The 19,308-nt window shown below is 40.8% G+C and overlaps 1 protein-coding gene across 1 annotated transcript; it reads left to right on the top strand.

Moving 5' to 3' along the window:
* Positions 1–1,487: 1,487 nt before the first annotated feature.
* On the top strand, positions 1,488–17,613 carry rprd2a (regulation of nuclear pre-mRNA domain containing 2a). Its single transcript, XM_069682045.1, has 12 exons — positions 1,488–1,935; positions 6,369–6,498; positions 6,689–6,840; positions 8,218–8,270; positions 8,410–8,536; positions 8,677–8,852; positions 9,069–9,411; positions 11,317–11,517; positions 11,635–11,808; positions 11,911–13,870; positions 17,118–17,254; positions 17,389–17,613. The coding sequence occupies exons 1-10, from the start codon at positions 1,767–1,769 to the stop codon at positions 13,584–13,586; spliced, it is 3,201 nt and encodes a 1,066-aa protein (XP_069538146.1). The 5' UTR covers positions 1,488–1,766; the 3' UTR covers positions 13,587–13,870; positions 17,118–17,254; positions 17,389–17,613.
* The last annotated feature ends 1,695 nt before the right edge of the window (positions 17,614–19,308 follow it).

The following is a 19,308-nucleotide window of genomic DNA, read 5'->3' as shown; positions in this document are numbered from 1 at the left end:
CTAGGATGATTTCTCAGAGAAAAAGCCGTAAATGAAATGCGTCATGAGGGTAAAAACATCTGTGCCCCGTTAAAATGGATTTGTATCACTGACTTGATGTTATAGAATTTGAATCACTCAAAGTGCTTTATTATTTATAATGTAATAAGCAATATAATGGAGATTTGGTAAACAAAACTAGTTCCATTCCCGAATCCATTATTTATTTTTTAATGGCATTTGTACCACAATATTTTAACGTTTTCAATCTGATATCATTCATGTTGAATGGTGTTTCATCTCTGGTTTGTCACCAGTCAGCCTTATATGAGAATCATAAAGGTAACCATAAATATGCCGGTAAATTACATCATCAATCACGCAAAAGGATAATACTTCACTAACAGTGGTCAAATGTCACCACGTGTCATTGCCGTGTAGCTGCTCTTCAGGCCTCACCTTCAGTAATTTTCCTTGAGTGTAAGGCCAGGAACAATATCGCAATGTAGTGTTTTGGTAAAATGCAGCTTCAGAACAGGTTTTTGCTGTGCTGGGTTTTACATTTTATTTATGTTTACTAGGAGAAAAACTGAAAGAGAAAATCTTATTTTCAGTTTGTATGTCTTCGATTTTTCTTATACATTCACTTTGTTTTAGCCTATTTCTGTCTTTCTTATACTGTATGTTGTCATTGTTGGTGTTTGACTGATAAAAGCACGTGTTTTTTATATATTAAATGAAAAATGTGGTTCATTCAAATACAGAATATGTCTGTTGATTTCTAATGAAATACACTGACAGGTCCAATTATCTTTAGTTGGAAGACTTAGATATGTTTGAGTTCAGTTTAAGTTAAAATCACTTTATATGGCTTTTTATAAATTCATCAGGTTATTCATTTATTAGAATTATTCCCTTAAATCTGATTATTTAGGTTAAGCACTGACTACATGAGACATAAGTATAGATAAAGCAGACTACTTTTCCCCAGGATTATATATATATGAGTTTCTACCAACTTTTCAAATCAAGATTTTTTATTCAGAACAAAACATCATCCAAAAAAATATATTGTATCACTATCGATTGAACTAATCTATGGTACTGAAATGATAAAAAATGGCTCCAATATCACACATCAGTATCAATAAATCTATAGATACCGTAATTATATAGAAAATTTCTACTTCTTTACAGAGAGCGTACTATATTGCATAATAAGTACTTTTACTTCTGATACCTGATGTACATTTTGCCGATAGAACGTCTGTGCTTTTATCTGGATAATATTTGGAGAGCAGTTAATTTCTTTAAATATTCAAATACTTCTTCCAACACTGCTTCACTTGCAGTATAATAAATAGTTTCCATACAATACCAATAACACACAGCAGGGGGCGCTGATAATTGTTAAAAGCTTCCGTGGCACTAGGGGGCGCCATATTCAAGCCGTGTTTGCGGAAGTGTCCTTTATCGCGGCAACGAGCAAGGAGTAAACAGACCCCCCTAAATGTACAGTTGGATAAATGTCCATGATGTCGCGAGGTGCTGAGTTTTAGTCCTTAAATTATATTTAACATAAGCTGATTCGGAAGAACACGGTGGATATTTTATAGACACAGGAAGTAATTGAAAACAGCTTTTGTAACCCTGCAATGGCAGCTGAGCGGTATCTGAATGCCATGGTATCCGTGCTACGTCAAGCTAGTTTGCTAAGCTAATTGCTAGCCGCAGCTAACTTCAGTTGGTGTTTGTAATGGTAGAGCGCAGCGCGAGCTCCTTCGGACATGGCAGCTGGAGCAGCTTCAGGCGGCTCTCTAGAGTCCACTTTAGAGAGGAAGTTTCAAAGTGTCACAAACACGATGGACTCGATTCAAGGACTGTCAACGTGGTGCATCGACAACAAGAAGTACCACAGCCTGATTGTGCGGCATTGGATGAAGTGTTTGAGGAAATGTAAGTAGCTTTACTACCAGCTAAACTGACAGATGCTGCTTCAGCTGTTGTCTTAATCAAAGGAGATAATATTATTTTTTATTTCTGACTTACGAGCCAAAGAAAAAGTGAATTACACTAATGCTAGTTTGAAGCACAGGGAAACTGTGTAGTTCAAAACTGCTAATTTAGCCGGCCAGGAAATAGTTAGCCAATACTGCCTTGTTACGTAGAAGCACACTGTCAGGTGCTTTCAAATGAGATTATTTGTCGCTTGAGAAAATACTTTAATGCTTTTACAAATGGATGCTGAACAACCTCCCTTTGCGGCTAAAAAGTTGTAGTGAAGTGTGGTGTTTGTTTGTCAGTTCTCATGTGCTGTTCAAAGCTACCAGCCAAGAAAAGCATCCAAAAGCAGCCATTTAAGTCCCAATTTGCATGTGTATCATTTCCAGTTTAGCTATTTGTTTATTGTCCTTTTTGGGGGGATAGGGAGTTTTGAACCTCCCTTAAACACAATTTCAACTGGGACCTGCACCATTAAACTATGCTGTTGAGACCTCGTTGTCCGAACCTATTTACAGCTTTAATATAGTCAGAATCCGAATCGTTTCATGCCACGTAGGTTTACACATACAAGGGATTTGACTTGGTGTTTTGGTGCAGAACAATTACAACAGAACTTGAACAAAGATAAGTAAAAGACTTAAATAGAACAAAATATAAAGATAAAAAAGGCAGTAAGAAAAAACTATCAGTACAATTCACAATATGTACGCCAGGTGTGATTAAAAACTGTACAGATGTGCAGGATATTGGTGAGTGCCAAAAGCTTACAGCATCAAATTAAAAATAGTGCAGTGTACAGAAATTCTATGGAGGTCCAGTGTGCGTAAATGTAACACATAGAGTCGTCTATATTGTGCTGCCATAGTGCATTTTCTGTAACTAAGTTGTGGTGACAGGAAGGGTGTGTAACTCCAGAAGGACTAGTTGGTTTCTGGGTCTCTGCGCACAATGTATATTGTGAGGATGGGTGCTGCTGTGTGCCTGATGGAAACATGGACCAGACCCCCTAAACAGGTTATTCTGGTCATGTTGCTACTTAATTATGTGTTGTATTGTTCTCACTCTACTCTTGAGGATTTTTGTACTTAATCTCATCATTGAAAGCAGTGTTGATAAGTAGCTCTGTTGTCTGTTGAATGATGGTATATCTGTGATGTAAACTGTGACATTTCTATTTAATATTTTTAGAATGTAGAATATTTGCACTATGGTTGAAAATTGAGCATGATGTTTTATTCTATACAGTTAAGAAAACGTTGCATAATGATACTGTAGTAAATCTTAACAGCCAGAATCCCACACGTTGTTTCGTAACTGAACACCAAAACACATCTTTCACCAGCTTTGGGCCTCGTACGACTTTCACATGAGCCGTCTCCTTTTGTGTCGAGTCTTGAAGCACTTATCGTCTTTGCTTCGGCTTCTGTTTGGCTTTGTTTTGTAACTCTGTTTGCTTCGTTGTTTGAGCAAAGAGCAAGAGACGCTCCTGAAGAGTAATCAGATGGTTTGTCATTGGTCTGTTTTGCTGAGCGATAGGACAAGGCCGTTTCCTTCACTACGAGCGTTGTGAAAATGTTACAACAGTTACAGATTGTGCTTCTCAGTCCGTGTTTGAAGTATGATGTCTTGTGAAATGCTGTCCTCTTGTTGGCCTTAGTTAAATAACTGTTTATTTCTTAACTTAGAAATATATTGCGTAAGCCTTTGCTGCAAGGTGATAAGGTATATGACTAGTAAACATCTGAGTGTTCTGTTAATGTGTCAAGAAGCCAATTACCACCGGTATTTGATGTCAGTAATGATTGAAGAATTCACAGAGAAGTGCACAAGGTCAAAATAAAACATGGTGAACTATCTACAAAATTTATTAAATGAATAGAATCATGACAAACTGCATAGAAGGGCATTAACACCTGATTATGTAAATAAATATGTACAAGGTTATTTAGGAAAGATGCTGTTGTTCCCTGCTTCTTAAAATATGAGTCAGTGCTTTAAATGAAATATCTTTGTGTCGGTCATAACACGTGTCAAAACGTCACCTTGTTCTCTGGGAAATTGTGATTGCCATTTTTCACAATTTCAAAAACAGGCTCGGTCAAAACCTCGTATGTGGCTGACCGCATCAGGCCAATGTGCGCTTTTGTGGGCAATGTGTTACAAGGACTGTCCTTATGAGGCTGATGACAACGTGTTTGAAAGTGGAGGTCCAATATGCTCCATGATCCGCCATTGTGATGTCGCAACTCTCTCTCTCTACGGCTGTGAAAGTACCGTTAGTCAGTCACATACAGACCCTTGTGTAGGGCCGACCTCAACGGTCAGCCAAATCTTTGATAAATAATTAATTTCATTGTCCTTTTAAATATATAATCTAATCTTGAACATTATCTCAAAGGATTCAATAGTCTCTGTTCATGGCCTTGACATACGGGCGATGGAAAGTTTATAGATGATAAACAGAGAAATCAATATGTATCTAGGCTAACCAATAACTGCTTTCAGAAAATTACATTTTAATGTGAATTTTTTTGTGCATGTGCCATAATACTAAACTAAGAAGGTTCTTGTTTTTCAATATTCAATTTTTGTCTATTTTCTGTCCTCGAAAAAGGTGTTGGTATTGAATGAAAGTTGAAACTTTTTACTTTTGAACTCATTTTCTCCCACTACTTTGTATTCTGAAGACTTGAATTTATTGTATTTATCATTTAGAAAACTTGTATTTCACCTCCACCTTTTTGTAATCACCTTCAATGTCAAGGTCGTCTGGTAGACTCACAGACTAAACTCTGTGACCGTGCCTCTCTTTCGTCTGCTTTTCTCTCAGTTAGCTGTTTGTGTTTAAAGTTGTGTGTGAGATTTAGTTTTGGTTACCTGAAATGCAGCGAGTCTTTGAAAAGATTATAGTTTTGTTTCTGATAGATATCAAATATTTAAACCATCAAATATTGGCTTAATACATAGGCTACATGAAATCAGTTGACCTGGCAGTGAGTTGACAGTGGACTCTTGTGTGGTGCTTTTGTGTTGAACACAAGGTACATGAACTCCTATTGATTTTGGTTTAAGCCTGTAGAAGTATAACCCTTTATCTTTAAAATAGAGCTTCTTGTTTGACCTGAGGTTTGTGCTTTGTGCTGAAGATATGATGTTTCACCCATTGGTCACCGTCGATATGCCCGTCACCCTGATGTAAATGTATTGCAAGCCCAGTAGCCCACCTTGCCTACGCATTAGAGATTTTGTGTAAAATGTTTGTTAAGATTTAAAATAAATACAGTGACAGTGGGGCAGCTCAGTTGGAAACATAGATATTATGATTGAAAAGCTTACCATGGACTGTTGGTTATAACATGAACGCTCCAAAGGACCTGAGTAGGACCTGGCCCGATGCTTAGAGTGATCTTCAACACTTGACACTTTCCATCACTACCTTGACGCCGAATGCCCCCCCTTGAAGTTTTCACTATTAATGACACATCAAAACATACTTGCAATAACTTTTCTGGGGTAAAAACAAGATGACCATTTTCCTGTACATTGCAGCAAGATGGGAAATGACCTTTTAAAATGTGAACATCTGTCAGCATCTTACAGATAGATGTGTATGATAATGTACCAGCTACTAATCAATCAATCATGATGTTGGCTCTGAATCTGCCACTTCCATATTTTACCACCATTTGACTGGTTGCTGTTATTTTCTCACCCTTTATTGCAGTGCACTGACTGCATACACTGGACTTAGTTATGAAGTTATTTTGCATTTTTATGGCTGGTTGTTACCTCTCTGTACTTTTGAAAGTATATCCGTAGTAACATATGTAAGTAACCTAAGTTTGTATAGAAGTCTTGGTGTGATTCTTAGTTTTTGCACACATTCTTTGATAAGATGCGGTTGAAAAGTTTTGTTGTTTTGGTCAATAAAAGAAAGTCTCAGTCGGTGAAGTATACATGAAAATATTGATGTGGTTTCAAAAAACAATGGTCATGTTCTGAGACACAGTCTGATGCTGGTTGGATGACATGCATGGACCTCTTAGAACAAGTTAATTAATCAGCCATAGCGTTTATAACCCATGAATGTTTATTATTATTAATCTGTCGTTTAAGAGAGTGAATAGATTATTGTTTATTGTCATACATTTTAGATTTTACAGCTCAACTATGTCTAACTTTTGTTTGATTCTCACATTTAATCACATCACAAAACTAATATGATTTTGGCTGCTGGGAAGTTGTTTGTCATAAGTGATGGATGCTTGTTTTTTTGACATTTGAAGAGCAGATATTCAATACATTCCAGCAATACTGCTAAAATATTTAAAAGCTGTTGAAATAAATGAGCCTTGTTAATGTTTGTTTTCTCTTTCCTCCAACAGCTGACGCCGCACACAGACTCAACCTTTTTTATATCGCCAATGATGTCATTCAGAACTGTAAAAGGAAAAATGCCATCGTTTACCGCACTGCGTTCGCTGAGGTGCTTCGTGACGCCTTCGTACTCGTCAAGTAAGTAGTTGATTAGATAACATGATGATAGTATGTTTTCCTCTTCCCCTTCATCCTCCTCTTTTCCCTTAGTCTCCTCTGTCCTACTCTTTGTTTTATTCATTTCACAAACATGTATAAATAAGCAAATGTCATTACAACACAAAACATAAATAACCCCTGTCTCCTCTCTTCTGATTCTGTCATCCAGCTTTGAAGGTGACCCCAAGGTAATTAAATCAGTGGAGAGGATACTGACCATCTGGGAGGAGAGGGCTGTGTATTCAGGGACACTCATCGCCGAGCTGAGGAGTAGTTTAGTCAAAGAGGAGTCTCCCCCGGAGACGCCTGTGGAGCAGAAAAGTAAGCGTGTTGGCTTATTACATTTCTCACTTGCTTTCTGACATTTTTATTAATACAGTGACAGGTTCAATGTCACTCCAGAGGAGGACAGACTGTGTTTGTTATGAGAGCTGAGTGAAACTGAGAATTATGTTCCTTTTGTGTTCCGCTGTCCTGTCTGAGGTCGTAAAATATTTTTACATGACCTCCATTTATGTAGATTTATTGTGGCTGGATGAGAATGAAAAAGAGTCGGGCTTCAAGATGTTTGTGGCAGATTTTACCAAGCTGTAAAATAACTAGAGCCAGACTGATATGGGACATGACACTGATTCCGATACTAAATTATGACGCTGAAAAATGCATTTAAGAAAGGGACGAACGGAGATGCACAATATGATTGTTTAGATTGCGTAATAGAACTGCATATGATTGTGTGCGGACAAACAGCGTCCGATGTCAGACCTTCTTAGAACACTGTGTGAGGAGTAAACTGGTCCCGCTGTTTAATTGGTTGCCACAACTTAACGTCCTGTGACTCCAAACGAGGAGAGCAGGCGAACGGCCGTTCATTTGGAGCGGACATCTCGGTCGTTTAATTGCAACTTCAGAACATGTTATAGAAAGCCCTGCCGCTGCAAAATTATTGCCGCCACTGCAAAATGTATGTAGCGGAAACACTGAACGTGAGCGGAAATTAATTGGCCGAAGAAGAAGTTGGCAGCAGGATAAAAGAAGAAGAAGACGAGAGCGGGATAATGTCGGACAGCGGTGAAAAGGGGCATTTCTAGGGGCATTTTATATTCTTCATTTAATCAGATATCGTGATGTATCATTATATGATTGTCTTGTAATATATCAATTATTGCAGAATTCCTGTATCGTGATATTATTGTTATCGTAGGGCACGTATCACGTATCAGATTGTATCCTGAGTTACCATGCGATTCCCACCCCTATTGTAAACCAATTCAGTGGACAAGCATTGATACTATTTAAGCTTTACTTCCAAGCATTGTTTTCCGCATAATATTAACTGTTAAAAAAGTTTTTATATAGGTGCAAATCAAAAACATATGCTGATGTATTCGTCTTTATCATATCAGCTGTGCAATATATATCGGCCGAGCTCTGTAACTTCGTAAAGAAACGAAATGTTCGACCACTGTTGCTGTACTTTGGTTTCTTTTGAACTTTTTGTGCTTGATGCAAAATTAACTGAAAAATCAATCAATACCTTGTCTTCACACTAACCTTGCAAAATCTTGGCTTAATTTTGAATTTTATTAACTTCTTTAAACACTAATTGTGGGTGTAAATACTGATGTGTGTTTTGTCGGTATATAATCGACGTTTAGCATTTTGATGTGTCTAATTTTTCTTGTTACTTTTTTGAAGCTCCTGTTGAGTCTAAAGCAGATCTACGGTCGAAGGTTGTTGCTGAGTTTGTGGTAAGTGAGACATATTAAGCCCATCCTGTACTGCAGCATTGTTATAAATGTGTATACGCTCGTTGGTGTACATTTTTTTCTGCTTTACTCAATCGCTGGGTTGCTCTGACGTCGTGTCTGACTGCTCCCTCTGCTTTAGCCGCAGGCACTCGTAGACCAACTGTCCAAGTACAAGAGATCTATGGAGCAGGTTGACCTGAGAGAGAAACAGCTGGCAGCTATGCGGGTTGACATCTGCAGTTCTGAGGCCCTCAGGAAACTTAAAGGTGCCTTCTGAAGTCATCCTCCACTTTTGTACTGGCTGTCTCACTGCAGCACAGAGACCTTCTCGGCTTCATCACCGGCATTATACTTTCTCTTTCATACATTCACTCTAAAGTCGTCCTGTCCTGCTTGTTTCTTCCAGATAAAGCCGGAGGGAAGAAGTTCTCCAAAGACTTTGAGGAGGGAAGTGCGCAGCTTCAGGAGTTTGTGAAGTTCCTTGACAGAGAGAGTAAAGTAGGCCCTCCTGTCATGGAGGCTCTCAGCAACGCAGATATCTTCTATGAGATGCAGTACAAGGAGGTCAAGATTGTTGCTAACGTGAGTAACAGATGTGTTTGTTGTCAGATTCCTGTTTAAATTTCTGCGCTCAATCACAAAAACTTGGATATCCACGGTCGGTTACAGCAATTCTACCACCTTGTAGTGTAATTTTATTCAGGCTCTTACTTGTCAGTAGCTCCTCTTGCTTTTTAGAGTCTCCAGATGTGATGAGAGTTAATTATTAAGCTCCCTTTTTTTACCTTTCCTCTTCAGGCCTACCAGACGTTTGCTAACCGGGTCTCTCACCTGAAGCGTAAGCTGGACAGCCTGAAGGCCACCTTACCAGACCTGGACGAGTCCCCCATCCCCTCACCCTCTGCAGACGCGCCGTCTCCAACCGGCTCGGAGTCCCCTTTTCATGGTCTGGATTTGGCCCACCCTGATCCAGATCTCGATGGCTCCGCTATGGACGACGAGGCAGAGCCGCCGGCGCCGAGCCCCTTGTCCTCACCGGGTGGATCCCCCAGACCGATTGAGACTCTTGGGCAGAATGATAAATTTGAAGTGGAGGACATGGAGCTCTCTGAGGAAGAAATGGAGAGCGCAGGCATTATAGGTGAGGAGGGGACTGGTGCTTTCAAAGCTCCTCGAGTTTTTTGACCCTTTTCAGAAATGCACTGCACTCCTAAACATGTCCTGACTTTACCTGGGTGGGCTGCACGTGTGAACGCAAACGGCCATTTTTTGACCGCGATTTTCTCCTGCCAGCGACCTTGTATAATGTTCGTGTCGGCCGGTGTGTTAACGCAGCAGGAAATACTCAGGAACATTTACTGCCAGCGAGTGAAGGGAGAGGAAGCAGCAATCAATACGTCGCCGTATTTTTAAAAAGCTGTATCGTTATTCCTTTATAACTGTGCTTCATTCTTCTCCACAACTGCTTTAATCTGCTCACCTTGCTTGTCTTCAGTTATTTCTCCCCACACACCTTCACCTGCTGTACCTGCACACATGCAGCAGCTCTTTCTGCTTCTCTCTTCCTATCCGTCTGCTCTGTTTACATCCATTGTGAGCTGCTCTTTTTTAAAACACTCCCAAAAACCACAACTCGTGGTTTGTATTTTTCACCCAGGACCTCGTTTTCACAGTAGCAGAGGAGGCTCGTAGTTACCTGTTGAAACGATCAAACCCGACTAAAGAGACTGACACTATACAGCTGCACTTTAACAGAAAACTCCGCACCTCAATCAATGCATTTACAGGAGGGACGTAATAGCGAGCGCATATGTGTGAGGGAGATGTGTAAATGGGCAACTCTGGGTAATGTCGGGGTCAGACTCTCCTGAAATTTTCAGGAAAATGTCAGGAGTGCATGTGTGAAAGAGACTTATATGACCTACGAAAGCAAACCAGACCATCACCGACAAGATTGATTACTTCTGCATGACTTCTGATTAACTGCACGCTGCCTTTGTTTACATTTTCCAGGGCAAAAGTTTAAAGTGAGTGATTCGCATGACTGTTAAAGAAAGCAGGGTGAGATTTTTTGTTAAAAACCACCACTTAAGGGGCGCTGGTTTGGCTCGGTTGGTAGAGCAGGCGCCTCATGTATAGAGGCTACAGTCCTCGTTGCACTGATCGCAGGTTCGACTTCCGGTCTGCCGATCCATTTGGTGCATGTCATCCCCCACTCTCTGCTCCCCACATTTCGTGTCTCTCTTCGGCTGTCCTATGAATAAAGGCAAAAAGCCAAAAAAATAACCTAGGTACGGCTTTGTCCACAGGGGGCGCCAGAATCAACACAAACCAAAAGTTCCTCACAGGAGCTTTAAACGCATTAATCATAAATGCTGTTTGCATATTCCAACTGGTTTTCTTTGGCAGAAATTGTTTTGAAATAATGAAAATGAGAAGAACCTCCAAAAATAGACGAGCAAAGTCGATGAATCATGCTGAGTATCTGTCCGATCGCAGCCTTCATATGATGGAAACCATCCGAGCATTTCTTCCAGCCAATTTCCCAGGAACACATTTCGCTACCCGCAGATTCATCGAATTAAAATTAGATTCATTTTTACATCCAGTTATCTGTCATTTGACTGATTTTTATATCCTATTACGCGTTTTTATTGGCAACAACATCCTCTGCTTTGCTTATATGATTGAAGATATGAAGTTCAAAGACCTTCTTACCAAATTGCACCTGTACATAGATAGATGTCTACTAGCTATGTAAAGGTTTTTAAATGTAATTTTTTAGATGGATGACCTGCATATATTTGTTTTCACAGAAAGCTGGACAGACTGTTTTTGGCAGCATGTTTCCCTCCATTAATTTATTGGCAGTGACTTCTGTGGTCCCATAAACAACCTACTTGTAGAAAAATGAGAAGCTAAATTCTTTATTCTGATACTGAATATAAAATAACTACAGATGCCATATTGCATTACATAAAGTGCTTCTCTCATAGCGTCCAAGCTCTCTCCCTCACGCCTCTCTCTGCCTTATTTTTGTTCTCAGTTCAGGAGCAGATTGAGCGGCCCACCCACCCAGAGGTGTCCGCTCCAGTCCCCGCAAAACCAGAGCCATCAGTAGCAGCAGAGCAGCCCCTCCCACAGGTCGAGCCCCCTGTAGCAGCTTCCGCAGCGGCCGTGGAAAGCGTTGACCTGGGGAAAATTGGCTCCATCCTCAACAGTTTAAGCTCAGTCATCAAGAACACAGGTGAGTGGTGGTGGGTCCGTAATAGCTCAAAGTGGTTCTTCGGTTCAAAACTTCACATCCTAATGATAAGTTCTAGTGATTTACAATTAGACTTGAGTGTCCTTTACTGTCTCTTAGGACCATTAGTGGAGAGTCCTCCTGCAGCCGCATCCTCATTGAAGACCACACCCGCTGCCTCTGTGGCCGCTCAAGATGCCAGTTCACTTGTAAACCTCCTCTCCAAGGTGGATGTGAGTCCTGCCGACCTCCTTGGCGCTCTCTCCAAAGTGCAGGGCAAAGGGAGCCTTGATGGTGAGAATAAGGAGTCCTCTCTTTGTTTTAAAACTCAACTTTCTAACGTAAATATACGTTGTATAATACACTAATTAATTTATTCTCCCTTCCTTTACATAGGTATCTCTTCTCTTCTGAGCAGCCCTGCTGCACATGTGTCCTCAGACGCCTCCAGTACAGGCAAGATTCCTCCCTCTCCCTCATCCACATCTGCATCAGCAGCACCCTCTCAGAGCCCGTCTGTCTCCTCGGTTGCACCCGTGCCTTCTTCACTCACCTCTACTGTACAACAGAGCACAAGCTCCCCTCACACTTCCAACCCAGCCTCTGCCCTGGTCCAGGCTCTTCATAGAGACATGGATTTGATTGCAGAACCAGAAGCATCTGGTCAGAGTTTAGAGTCTAAAATCCACAGCTTCCTGCAGGGGAACTCTGCTTTCAGCACCTTTGACCTTGGGTTTCCTTCACAGCCAGGGCAGGGAGGGGATAATCTCAGCCCAGTACCTCCAGCAGACACACAGGAGGGGACCCCTGTGCGTGACGAGGGCGGGGGCACCCCAACTCAAGATGAAATCATGGACAAGCCTGTGACGGCCCCGTTCGCTTCCAACACAAGTCAGTCGTCTGTTGGAGAAACCTTTAAATCAGCTCCTATTGCATACCTGAACAGCAGTCAGCAGAACAGCAACCCCCAGCAGCAACCTCACCTGCAGCCAGGTGTGGCTCACAATGGACAGGGCTACCAGCCGTACCAGTATGGCAAACAGGAAATGTCAGAGCACGGGATCACTGCTCCGGTTGCACATTACCAGCAGATTCCTGCACAAACAGGAGGGCCGGTGCCTGGAGAAAGAGCCCCGGGCGGTGCCAGCAGCTCACAGACAGTTGAAGGCTTTCAGGGGGGGAGTGAAAGAGGTTGGTATGGAAACATTTACCCAGAGGGGAACTCTCAACAACCTGGAGGCTACAACACTACAACGCCTGGAGGGCCTGGAGAAAACCAGACGTCTGGTCTTTATCCATACCAAGCTGGCCAAAATCAGAAACCTCTAGAAACAAACCCTGGTTTCTTCACAAGCCCCCTCCCTCCTGTCCCAAAGCTCCCTCCTCATCCTCATGGCTTTGACGCCCCTCCTCCGACAAACAATTCAATGATTCCCCGAGAGCAGCAGCCGATGCCCCGCTCAGACACGGGGGAGATGATGGGACCCAGAGCGGACAGTGTCATCAGCGGGATGGTGGTCCATGACCATCAGCACAAATCCATGTTTCATCCCAATGACGCGATGTATGACATTGACCGCCCTCGTCTGCCTCACCCAGAGGACTTGCGCCCTCACCCAGACGACATGCACTACCATGACGACCCCCACCATCACGATGCCCCTTTCTTTCAAGAGGACCCTTACCACCACCCAGAGGATCCATTTTACAGGCCGGGCAGCCCTCCACACCACTACCCCAGAGTCCGAGGCCGCCTCACTCCCCCTGTCTCTCCCTCAGAGGACCCTTACTATGCTCACGACTACCAACGGCACAGCCCGCCTCCTCCGCACTACACTCCAAGAAGACCACCACCTCATCTTGAGATGCGTCATCCTGGTATGCGACCTCCACATCGGCCTCCCCACCCAGCACACCACCCACATCCCAGAGGGCCCCCACGCCCGCCATTTCCTCGATTCCTGCGGGGCCCTGAACCGAGGCTAAGAGGCAAACGTCCAGGTCCAAGAGGAGGGTGCGACGCTGGTCCAATGTTCCTCCCCAAGAGACCCTTTCCACCCCCGAGGTACTAATGGGACATGTAGCTTTGAGCTCTTAAATCACTGTGGATGCTAAGGAGGCAGGGGCAGGAACTTTGGGTCCGAAAGATGCCGTGAGAAGCCTCGGATAAATGTTAAAAGTGGAGAGACTGAGGGCATTGGCAGACGAGGTTATACTGAAGAACAATGAATTCAGCAGCTACCAGAAGAAAACTGGCGATGACTCAAAGAAGGTGGAGGAGATGTAAAAGAAACCGGGGGCTCTGAGAGGGCTGCTGTGCTGACGAACGAAGACAGAAGATTAAAGAAAATAAGAGGTGGATATCTATATAATTCACTTTTTGTGTTATTTGCTCTAGTACGAAGCATTGCATTAAATATGTAAATGAGATTCAGTTTGATACAGGTCAGAGAGTGTGCATGGTGCGCGTGTGTGCATGCGGTAAGTCATCTAGTCACAGACGTTCAACCTGTAGATAGTTATTTTTGCTAAGAGAGTAACAAGAATGTAGTCCATGCAATGTTTCTGCTGTTACTTAGTTTTCCCGTGAGCAGTTTTGACTGCTCCTCTTCCATATCAGCAGTGACTCAATAACTCCCAGTAAAACATCGATTTAAGTTTCGGTTTGAGTAGGAAAAACAGAGTGTATGTTAGAGAATTTATGTTCCACGCTAGCATATTAGGGGAAATTAATTTTCATTGTTCCAACTCCGAAATGTTATATTTGTGAAGCGATGCTCTCTCTATAAGTGCGTAACATCCCTCCGGCGATAGTTTTCCGTCTCGTTAAGTTCCCTGAAGCAGAGCGGCACAAGTCTATTTAAAAGGGAGAGAGAGCTGTGAGAGTTATCTGTTTCAGCCTCCAACGCCGACACAGAAGAAGTGCATTTTTTGGATGGGATGAAGAAACTCGTCTTCAGTTTCGTTTTACTTGTACTGACTAATAAAATCTGAGTTTGAAAAAGTGTGTTGTTTCTTCTTGTTCCTCTGATCACAGACTGTTGCAGCACTGCCCTGATCCATCAGTTCTTATGTAAACATCACACTTCAGTGCGCCTGAAGTAAAGATTATCTTTCGTGCAACACCAGAAAAATGGCACGCCTGGCTGTGACTCTTACATGTCTACTTGAATAAAATGAAGTTAAAGAAATCTACTTTACTATATCTGAAAACAATTTGAATAAAAGGTCACCACCAAATTCAACGTTTCCTGTTAGAGGTAAAAAATAATGTAGCAATCAATCAATAGTAAGAGGCCTGTTTTCTCTCTTTTTAGGGACATTTGCTGCATTCAATTAGTTAATAAAGTGCATGTTTGTGTGCCATTTAGTTAATTTCTGTTCCTGCACAGAAGACAATTTTAAAACGGCATATATTTTGACAAATCACAAGAAAATGTGAACCCTAAGTGCGTGAAAATTCAAATGAAAAATAGCACTTTTCTGATGTCCTCACTGGTTGCAGAGTGCAGCCTTTGAGGACATCCATTCTTTTATTTTCAGTCTGTTTGTTTTATTGATAATTTAATTATCTTTTGTTACATTGTGGCAGACTTTCTCAGACCGAAGTAAACCGACCCCCAAAGTCTGTGTGTGAAGTCAACTATTGGATACAGATTTGAGTTTCATCACTGTTTAGTTTGTCGTGTTTCGCACAGTCTAACATTCGGGCAAATATTCCCAATTGGTCTGCAAGAATAGATTAAAGACTGTTATCCTTAGAACTTCCTTACATAAATCCTGTCTGTTTTCTGCTGTGCGGGTGGAAAACACGTTTGTTTCCCTCCTGTCACAGTAGAAGATCCTTAAATAAATAAACTGTAACGTCTGAATTTCCTCCCGGGGATTAATAAAGTATTTCTGATTCTGAATACCCGTACCTCTTTAATGGAGGGAAGGTACACGCTGTTTGAGGCCAAAGTGATCGCAGAGGACTTCCATGTGAGAACAAGTTTACAAGACAAATGGATAATCAATAAGACTGATTAGGCGATTAAAAAGTTATTTAAAGTCCTCCTTGAATAACTAATTAGCAAGAACTCAACTGTTAAACCGTTAGATCTCAAACTATATAGTACCGTGTTTGTCACGTGAGACATTATGACCTTTATAAAAACTGTTTATCTTAGAGTCACTAAACTCATTTAACTACAATTATATTCCCAAACTTAATTAGTAGGATTTTAGTTTAACAGTGGGATGTAACTAAGAAAAGTCACTCAAGTACTGTACTTAACTTCCATTTCAAGGAACTTGTACTTTACTTGAGTATTTCCATTTTATACAACGTTATACTTTTACTCCAGCACATCTAAGAGGCAAATATTGACCTTTTTACTCCTCTACGTTTGTCTCACAGCTTTAGTTACTTTTCAAAAAGAAATGTTTATATATACTGAAAGATTAGATTATTAATTGTCACTTTTTAGATGGAAAGAAATCTTCTTAAACCAAGCTACTAAAAAAACCTTAAATAATCAGTCCAGTACCACAATGCTGAAACAGTAGAGATGGGTAGTTCTCACCGGACTGCAAAAATATATACATTTGATGATTTAATAGAATGTAATTTTATTCTATAGTTTAAACTTTCCAACAGTATAAAACATAGTTTAAATTTGCCGAACCTTAATCGAAAGCAGTTCAATGCAACATTCAAATTGATGCAGCAGTACTATGAATCCAAAAACAACACATACAAAACAAGGCTAGGCTATATTAAAGTATATTTAAATTCACAATGGTCACTTTAAGTACATTTTGCTGATAGTACCTACAAACTTTTCTCATAGTATTGTTTTCAATGCTTGTCATTGACTATTTTTAGTGTGCTTTAATAGCACAAACTCTCTGAACTCTTCTTCGGCTACCGGAAGTACAGAAACGAAGCAAGCCAATTGTTCATCTGTATCAGTTTCTAAATGATTAATCGGTTCGGGTGAGATGGGCCTTAATTAAATCATTACAGCCTTTGTTTAAGAGTATACGTTTCGGTTTTGGGCACTCATTAGACTTTGCAAATTCTGGCGTTTGATTAAATAATGAAAAGAACGTGAAGCTAAACGTTTAAATTCAGCACGTTCGTGTTTAGCGTAATAAAGTAGGGCGACATGTATTGCTACGCGGCAGGTAGCACTGAACAGAAAGGCACAAAACTTCCCTGAGATGAAGTCCAAGTGCAGTGAGCTTAGGTGAGACAGCCGTCGCCAGGTGTCAGTAGATCTTCCCAGGAGGACTTTACTAGTCTGGGATTTATTAGACGAGGAGCGTCCTCAGTAAAAACATACAAACGTCTACCTTAAGATTCCGGACGTTTTGTAAGGCAGTTGGTTGTGTTTTAAGTATTGAAGTTGCCATTATTAATATGTATTGTTTTTACTTAATCCTGAATGAGAAATAATAGGCTATTGTTTGTCATCAACCAGATGTAAGTTAGAATGTATGGCTAAATCTGTCACATTTAATATTATGTGCATTGTCCCTTTTAAATAGATAAATATTTGCCTTGAATTTTAACCTACTTCCTGTTTCATTCCACCCCCCTCTCCTGTCCTCCTCCTCAGGGATCCAGAGCCACACTTTGATGTGTCTGCTGATGTGATGGGGGGACCTCTTTGAATCCTGCTCCGCTCGCAGTGACGGGAGCTCCTCTTCATCTCTTCATGGTCTGGGTTGAATGCTGTGCAGCAGCAGCTGATGAGTAAGCCTCCGGTTTAATACATCACAAGCTGAGTGTCAGCAGCAGGAAATCAAAACAATCAATACTAGACTGACAGAAGATTAAAATGATAAAATAGTCTCTCTCTCTCTCTCTGTCTGTTGGTGTGTTTTCAGTTGTGTGTTTGGAGAAGTCACAGGTGAGAAGGTTGGACAGAGACGTCCCATGTGAGTAAGTACAAACAGGATTATCAAATACTTTCTTTGCTCTCACGTATACACAACGTAACCTTATATTAAATTCAAAATCCACACTTGTTCATACACCTCATGAGTAGGAAATGAATGTCCATTAAATGCATGTTTTTGTGAAATAAAAAGTATTGGTCATATGAAAAACAATGTTGTATTGTGTGTTTATTTACAATATTAAACCGTGCTACAGCTGTCAAAATCACCCATCCACAAATGTTTGGTATAGTTGTACGAAAAGCTTTGCGATGATGCTTTTTTTTCCACATAATCTAATTGTATTTTAAATTTTGTTTAAGCCAATCAGAAGAGGAATTTCTATTCTTGAGTTTATCTATAACATTCAATATCTCCTAATTTGAACATACATTGATTTGACCACTAATGACAAAGCCAAGAACCTCGTTAACCTCTGGCTAACTTCTTGATCAGGCTGTTTGCGGAGTATTTTACTGCTCCAGGAAAGTGTTCATTCATTCACCCAAAGCCAGTGGGGGAGTATAGGTATATTAGAACTGTATTAGTACAGTTCGAAGTACTGTTTGAATATGTAAGTTTGAGATATCCTAGTACTATGCTACACTTTATAAATGCACTCCCAATACCCTTCTTTACTGCACTGCATTTATTTAACATCTGTGGGTAACAATCGAATTAAGATTATTTGTACAAAAGACGACCTTTTAAATTAGGATGCATTTGTTTAAAAAAAATCACCCTCTTATCAAGTCAGTTACGTCCACAACTCTTTTGAAACACCACAAGTGCTTTTAAACGTTACAGGCTCTTTATATGTATATCAATTGAATGTTTGAAGTGAAGAATTTTCCAAAAATGTTATTTCTTTTTTCATCCGGCTAGTCCCTTGTTTCAACATACAGGTTTAGATACTCGTCTTTTAGGACCAAATAAATGGCAGAAATCAACTGCTTGAGATTGAGTTCTCTGATTTTAACAGAACAAACCCAGTACAATATTGGTAATAACTACAATATAAAAATATATAATTTAGTTACAATTAAATGCTACTGACACATGAGTACATCAGTAATAATAACCTTTATGTAACATTAGAAATGGGCCATTTTACTGCACTTTTTACTTTTGATAGTCTAAAGAAATGAGAAATGAGATACAGTTTATGTAAAGAAAAAAATCATATACTTAAATATCACTAGTGGCATCGTTTGTGTTTGCAGCCGGTCACCAGATGTCGTTGTTGTTCAGCTACACGCTGAAATAAAATCACCATCCATTGTGAAATGACACAAATCACGTTTCCTAAGCGCAGATATGTTTGTTTTTTTCAAAATGATTTATACCTGATCAAAGCCAGATGAAGTCAGTGTTGGCCTCGCCTGCACTCTGGGCTTATATATTGGGGTTGAGGGGCGGAAATAGGATTTAGTGCCTGATGGCAGATGGCAGTCTTAACATCAGAGACAAGCCGAGGAGATATTCTGCTGCTGAAAATAAAGGAATTAACGGCGCAGGCAGAGACAGAGCTGTGCTGTGTTTTTAAATAAATACTATAATGTTGCCGTCGTTGCTTTAGTCCACATCGTGACTCCTTTGAAGTGTGCTCGGGTGTGTGCAGCCTCCTGTCATGTGGGCTCATTGTTTACATGCTGTCCAGATTTCAGAGAGGGCGTGTGTTTGTGTGTGCGTGTGTGTGCGCGTGAGCTGTTTGTGTGTGTCCTTTCGAAAATGTCGGTCCCTGCATTTGCTAAAACATTTACTGAAACACATTTTTTCCCCATTCATTCAGAGATTGGATATTGTAGCCATGTCGATAATGTGTCACGAGTTTAGAAGACCCATTTCAGCACCATGGCCAGCTCCACG

This window comes from Semicossyphus pulcher, unplaced genomic scaffold, assembly GCF_022749685.1.
Source record: "Semicossyphus pulcher isolate SPU_LCO1_2020_fin unplaced genomic scaffold, fSemPul1.0.p SCAF_5, whole genome shotgun sequence".
Classification (NCBI taxonomy): domain Eukaryota; kingdom Metazoa; phylum Chordata; class Actinopteri; order Labriformes; family Labridae; genus Semicossyphus; species Semicossyphus pulcher.
The sequence above is the reverse complement of the archived record's forward strand: the minus strand, read 5'-3'. Positions and strand labels throughout refer to the sequence as shown.

What these genes read in the sequence shown, in the direction of transcription:
- rprd2a (XM_069682045.1), top strand. Translation starts at nt 1,767, where the DNA reads ATGGCAGCTGGAGCAGCTTCAGGCGGCTCTCTAGAGTCCACTTTAGAG. An exon ending in GACGCCTTCGTACTCGTCAA is followed by an intron (nt 6,499 to 6,688) that starts GTAAGTAGTTGA and finishes TCTGTCATCCAG; the next exon opens with CTTTGAAGGTGACCCCAAGG. An exon ending in CTCAGTCATCAAGAACACAG is followed by an intron (nt 11,518 to 11,634) that starts GTGAGTGGTGGT and finishes ACTGTCTCTTAG; the next exon opens with GACCATTAGTGGAGAGTCCT.